Source organism: Pollicipes pollicipes, unplaced genomic scaffold (genome assembly GCF_011947565.3).
Source record: "Pollicipes pollicipes isolate AB1234 unplaced genomic scaffold, Ppol_2.1 Scaffold_4219;HRSCAF=4965_pilon_pilon_pilon, whole genome shotgun sequence".
Classification (NCBI taxonomy): Eukaryota; Metazoa; Arthropoda; class Thecostraca; order Pollicipedomorpha; family Pollicipedidae; genus Pollicipes; species Pollicipes pollicipes.
Window position 1 is genome coordinate 18090155 of NW_023596448.1, and position 6478 is coordinate 18096632.

Below are 6478 nucleotides of genomic sequence, written 5' to 3' on the forward strand. Positions count from 1 at the left end.
CCATCAACAGCAGAAAAGCAACCCAAAAAATAGAAAGGTGAATACCAATGATTTGGGGCTGGCAAATTCAAACATTGCTGTTGTTAGCATGTGTTTTTATCATTCATGTGGCTAGCAGTTGTGGGAATAAGGAAGATGACTCAGATATATCTCTGGAACATGAGAAGGCAAAGTATTCAAAAGAAGTTAATGAAAAGTGGAAACCAGAGCTCCGACTTGTGGAGCAAAGCATCAGCAGCTATGTTGAGTGTAACAGAGAAAACTGTGGCTGCCACAAAGCTCTCATCAAGTCTGATCTTGCAACTTTCAAGGAATCAAAAATCACGAAGTCTATGGTGGAGGATGCCATGGACCTTGGAGTGATATACCAGATCATTGACCACAAGTTGTACCGCCAGACAGACTGCATGTTTGAGTTCCGTTGCCGAGGTGTCGAGCACTTCATTCTTCAGCTGGTGGACACGCTGCCCGATATGGAGTTTGTCCTCAACACCCGCGACTGGCCGATGGTGAACCTCCACCATGGGCGCCGCTTGCCGGTGTTCTCCTTCAGCAAGACGCCTGACTACTGGGACATCACGTACCCGGCGTGGACCTTCTGGACGGGTGGGCCGGCCATCTCGCTGTACCCCACCGGGCTGGGCCGCTGGGACCAGCACATCGTGTCCATCTCGCGGGCGGCGCGCGCCACGCCTTGGGAGGAGCGTGCCGACCGCGCCTTCTTCCGCGGCTCGCGCACCTCGGCCGAGCGTGACCCGCTGGTGCTGCTAAGCCGGCGCCGGCCGGCGCTCGTCGACGCCCAGTACACCAAGAACCAGGCGTGGCGGTCCGAGAGCGACACGCTCGGCGCCCAGCCGGCCGCCGAGGTGGCACTCGAGGACCACTGCCGCTACAAGTACCTCTTCAACTTCCGCGGCGTGGCCGCCAGCTTCCGCTTCAAGCACCTCTTCCTCTGCGGCAGCCTCGTCTTCCACGTGGGCGACGAGTGGAGCGAGTTCTTTTACCCGCAGCTAAAGCCATGGGTGCACTACGTGCCGGTGCGTGGGAACCCGACCGAGGCGGAGCTGGAGAGGCTCATTTTGTTCGCACAGGAGAACGAAGGCGTGGCGCGCGAGATCGCCAGGCGCGGGCAACAGTTTATACTGGACAACTTGCGCATGAAGGACGTGTCGTGTTACTGGAGGAAGCTGCTGGTGAGCTACGCCAAGCTGCTGTCGTACAGGACGGAGAAGAGGCCGGAGCTCATGGAGGTGCCGTGGAGGGATTAGGTAGGTGGGGCGTTCCTCCCTTTGAGATCTGACGTGTTGTGACATTCCACTGAAGCGTGGACAAGCGATGTTTGTAGCTGTTACAGGAATGTTGCGCTTTAGCGTGTCGGCGGCCGCGCAGCGCAACTGTCTCCTGGCATTAACACTTGGAATCGGTGCCTTTTTGCTGTTATGATGCACTTATGATGGCGTGGGTATTTCGCATCAGTGCTTTCTTACTGTTCCGATAATCCTTGGCTTGTAACGTAGGCCCGGTAGTTAACCACTTCCCCGAAACCATGATCAAAAGTCACGCGTAACGCATTGTTAAAAACGGGGCTTTTGAATTCCGCTCTGCTCCATCTTGCATTGAATTCAGAGGTTGCTCCCAATACCAGCTCGCTAGTGCAGCAGCATTGCCGCACAAACAAACGCAAAATCGTCGGCTGTACACAACAATCACTAAAAACTGCACAGGTGTTCGATAGCTCGGTTCGCCGCACGAAGCATAGACCAAACCAGCATTGACGGCTGGCGTCGTTGGATTCCCGATCCCCAGTATATCTGCTCCTTAGCTGAACATGACTAACGCGATAATGTGATGCTGGGCTTATTCAATTGGCATCTTGGATCGTGCCCGCGCGCCTCCGTATCAAATTTGTACGAGTGACGATGTACACAGCCAAAAATCTAGGTTCACGCTTAAAAGGAAGTAGACTGGAGAAATAAGGTGTGATTGTACGCAAGGCATCCTGCATGCACCCATGACATGATGTGTGAAGCGCGGCTATGGATTGGGGAAACACTGCCAATGGCAATAGCCTCATTCCTTTATATTAACGTGCTCACTCCTTGCGTGCACACATGTGAAGTGACTAGTTCATGCCAGTGCTGTAATTGAGATAGCTTCGCCAAAAAGTGGGTGGTTCTGTAAAGGGAAAAATGGCCCAGCAGACCCCATGACACGCAGAAGGCGGGATTTCCCTCAGGTTTGATACACTTTCCTCGCAACTGGGAGAGGCTATAATAGCCCTCCTCCAAAGAGAAAAGCGTTACACTGCGACTGGCACCTTGTGCAGCTTGATCCGCCCTCGCTCGACACTATTGAAAAGACCGACCTGCGGTACGGTCCGGATGGGTTGATTGCCGCTGCTCACCAGCCACGTTTTGGTACGGGAACCGTCCTGCTGTGTGTCTGTTCGCGTTGCGACGGTGATCTCAGCATTAAGACGTTGCCTGCGGAGCGGTCCACAAGCCGCCGTCTTCAGCGGGTCTCGCGCGCGTCACGTTTTGCCGCACGGGCTGCAGTACATAATTGTAAGTGTTTCGGACAAAGTCTCAGTGACGTATTTCACCACGAAAGTGCCGCGCGACCGGGGCGTATGTCAAATCCGGCGCGTTCCGTTGTAGCGAGAACGGCTCATCATTCCGACCCGCTGTGATGTTCTCGCTGCCGGCGATGCCGCGTTGCCGGCCGGCAGGCGGGTGTTATGTGGCGTCCCAGTGGTGGCGTCCTGCGAACCCCACTGGCGGTGTTTTGTGACCGCCTCTGGCGGTGTTTTGTGACCCCATTGACGGCGTTATTAGAGCTCCACTGAAGGTGTTCTATGAACCTCATTGGCGATGTTTTGTGACCCCATTGGCGCCGTTGTTGACCCCATTAAGGGTGCTGTGCAGTCCACTGTGTCTGGTGAACTCGATGAGCGGTGGTTTTTTGAGCCCCGTGTGCGGCGCCGCGCGAGCTCCGCTGTCGGCGAGAGAGCGCCATTGGTGGCATCGTGTAAGTTGTCTGTAACGTGTGAAGCCTTTGGCAGTGCGGCACGAGCCCCTCCAGCGAAGTAATAAGTTGCCTTGGACGGTTTTACGCAAGAGCATGGTTTTGTATAAGGCTGATGGTGTATCGATGTAGTGATGGAGCACCGTCATCATGTGGCTTCCAGTGCCGATCTGGTGTTACGGAGGTAGCTGGTGGCGGCGCGACGGAAATAAATCATGAGCGCCGTTTTACCGTATCAGTTCTTCACACGTCTGAGGTGATGCCACACGCTGGTCACGGTTTGGAGTAACACGTCAGTGGTAAACCCCCGATTGTTGCGGTGAGCGGGGCTCGGGACACGACGCCCAGGTGGGCGTGGTTCGGATGATGTATCGGTAAACAGGGGGATATTCCGCACGATTGTATTCCGCTCGCAAGGGCACGGCAGTCACCCACGCCCGGTGTGGTCGGTTTCCGCGAGCTTACAGTTCCCCGAAGCAGTGCCAACGGCGAGCAAAGCCGAGACCGTGGACCCATGCGATAAGGCCATAGGGCCCTGACAACAAAGCTACCGAGTGATATCACATGATTATGCCGTGTGTTCAGAGCTTGCACGATACGATAGCGAGGTAAAGGCAAGAGTACCTGGATAGCGTCCATTACACACACTCCCCTCCCCAATAAATACACGCTCCGCTCCCAGCAGTAAACGCAGGACACACCGCACAGCGCTGGCTAATACGCCCCACAGGTTACATTCGGCTAACGGTTAAACAGGACAACCGCCATTATCTGACGCGTCGCGGCTCGCCACGGTCACGAGGTAACTCAGGCACGTCACAACCAACTCTGCATGGGAGTCGCCGCCATTTTGCGTGTGCGCATCAATCTGCTGGAGAGTCTGCTGCCAGTCAGCTGTTGCGGGCTGGGGGTGCCACACCAAGCCCGCAAAGCGAGAGCTAAGAGCTCAAACGTGGTACCTCTGGTCCGCTGCAACTAAATCCTACAAAACCTACGGCAAATTCTGGGGCCATCAGGTGTTTTGGACTTTTGAGATGCCGCTTTTGAGCTCTGTTTGCCCCCGGTTTGCAGGCCTGCGAGCTTAAATGTGCCCCCTATCGTTCACAACAGCTGATCGGCTGCAGAATCTGCAGCAGACTCTGCAGCCAGTGCGCAAGGTGTAAGCAGGCCACGTAATGCCGCGACAGACAGAACAAACCAACTCCCGCACGCGTCAAAAATATCTAATGTGACTAGTATATTGCCATTGTTCGTGTATCCATCTTTCTTAAATAACACAAGTCGTTAAGCCCCTCGAGCCATCACAGCTTGGCCTGCGACGTCAAACCTGACAGCACGGCTACACGTGCGACAGCACAACCCGTCTAGCAGCTAGGCTCATGTCAGACGGGCCACGACGTGCGCCAGGGGTCAGGATTGTGGCCCGTGGGTCATGGGTCATGATCCAGTCAATATCATACCATGAGGTCGGGGTCACGACCCAAGAGCGGGCATCAAAAACTGCCGTCCTGCGTCGTGACCCAGGTCAGGGGGTCATATCCTAGGTCAAGGGGTCATGACCCGAGGTCGGACTTCGCGCCCGGGGTCAAGGGTCGCCGTCACCGGGCGGCGGCGGGGCACGGCCGGCCGTCCGGGTGACCCCGGCACTGCACTGTCGTGACCCGGCACAGGTCCCAAGGACCGCCGCCGTCTCCACTGCAGAGCGTCGCCAGCGTACACGGCACCGACTCCAGACTGAGGAACCTGTGCAGCAGACCGCGCGCCTGCCGGGGTAGAGTTCACGCAGAGGTCAGCGGTGGATACCGAGGGTACTGGTGATACCAAGGTCACTGATCGTGCCAGCACCAGGGGACAGATGACGACCTGGGGAATCTTCAGTACAGCAGACCATCGGAGGGTATACTTCTCAGGTGCCCGACGGCGCTTGACAACATGATTGGCAACAGCGATGGTTCCGTGCGAGACACAGCAGCATCCAGGCAACAGTAACTGACTATTACGATGCACGTGATGCAATTAGCAAGGCGCGATGTTTTCATGGCCACTCAAAGGACCTATCAAAACAGCTTTCTCAACTTGCATTTCTGAAAAAAACATGATTCAGACTACAGAAGTCAGTTTTTTAACCGCAACAAATCTCAAACGCACGAAATATTCCTGTATGTTCACTCTGCTTGATGGTAACGTCATTGGCTCATTCCCTGCCGTACTGACAGCATCAGTGGTACCACCCTCTCTCAGCCCCAAATGAAGACCAAAACAATGCAGAGGCATCCCAAACCGAGAGAGCAGAGTGTGCCTATCAAACATCTTAAAAAGCGAGGTTTCACCCAGCGGCCCCTCGGAGAAGTTCAGAATGTGGCGCTTGTCTGTGGGCCTGCGTGTCTATGTGTGTGTGTGTGTGTCTGCGTGTTTGTATGTCTGTGTGTATGTGCATCTGTGTGTATGTGCCTCAGCTTCCGGGCGGGCGGCGCTAGAACCATCCTCCGCATCCCCACACAAGCGCCGGCTACTGAGCCGTTCGAGACGCCGACCTTTGACCCTGGCGCCGACTTCGAATCGCTCGGTGGCGCGTGGTGCGTGCGGTCGGCGGACTCCTGCAGGATTCCCATTACCAATGGTGCAGGTCAAACGGAGGGTGCCGCCCGACCCCGGGCGGGCTGCACTGCTGCAGCACGGGCCCACGTGCGACGGCACGTTTTTGTGGCCGGCAGCCGTGTGTGAGAGAGAAGTGACCCAGAAACGCGTGCAAATATTTGGAGCGGGGGCCCTCCAGGCACCGGAAACACTGAGCTAGCCGACCAAAACCAGTGGGCGGAGACATCACTCACCCCTGGGGCTATGGAATGGTAACCTACTTCAGACATTGATGCTCAGTGATACCAGCGACGCTCGTACGACAGACGCGCTCAGCTTCTGCACGTCTTTTCAATGGAAGTCAAACGCGGATGTTCAGACAGCCCGGTCTGGTGCGGTGATGAGCTTGAATTTGACCGGGTCAAGGGATGATCGGTTCAGATCGAATCTACCCGGTATGGGGGTTTACTTCGCACGACAGGCGTGGCCGAAGATTGCCCCCCCCCCCCCCCCCCCGGCATTGTCGCCAACCTACAGCCGCTGCGGCAGCGAATTTGGTGGGCAAAGTCGTGACATACGTGCCAGTCGATGAGCAGCTGTTTTGTGAACCGAGCTGAGGTGCCCCCCCCCCCTCCTCTATACCATGGGGCTTCTGAATTGGCGGCCTTGAAAGCTAGGAGCTCAAGCTTCACCACCACTTTCACTGAAATAGCTCCAATCCAGAAATCTACTGAACCAAGAGGTTCGGACTACAGCTTAAAAAGGTGATCAATGCAAAGGTGTGACCCGCGCGCGCGCGTGAAGTCGATTGTCATTAGCGTCTTCCGAGTCACGAACGTCACGACCCAATGAATCAGACTTTTTACAAGGCATTCAA

General features: G+C 55.8%; 1 protein-coding gene across 1 annotated transcript; it reads left to right on the forward strand.

Annotated features, from left to right (window-relative positions):
* On the forward strand, positions 1–3254 carry LOC119095389 (O-glucosyltransferase rumi homolog). The gene has a single exon (XM_037218238.1). The coding sequence runs from the start codon at positions 48–50 to the stop codon at positions 1266–1268; it is 1221 nt and encodes a 406-aa protein (XP_037074133.1). The 5' UTR covers positions 1–47; the 3' UTR covers positions 1269–3254.
* Positions 3255–6478: the final 3224 nt, after the last annotated feature.

What these genes read in the sequence shown, in the direction of transcription:
- LOC119095389 (XM_037218238.1), top strand. Translation starts at nt 48, where the DNA reads ATGATTTGGGGCTGGCAAATTCAAACATTGCTGTTGTTAGCATGTGTT.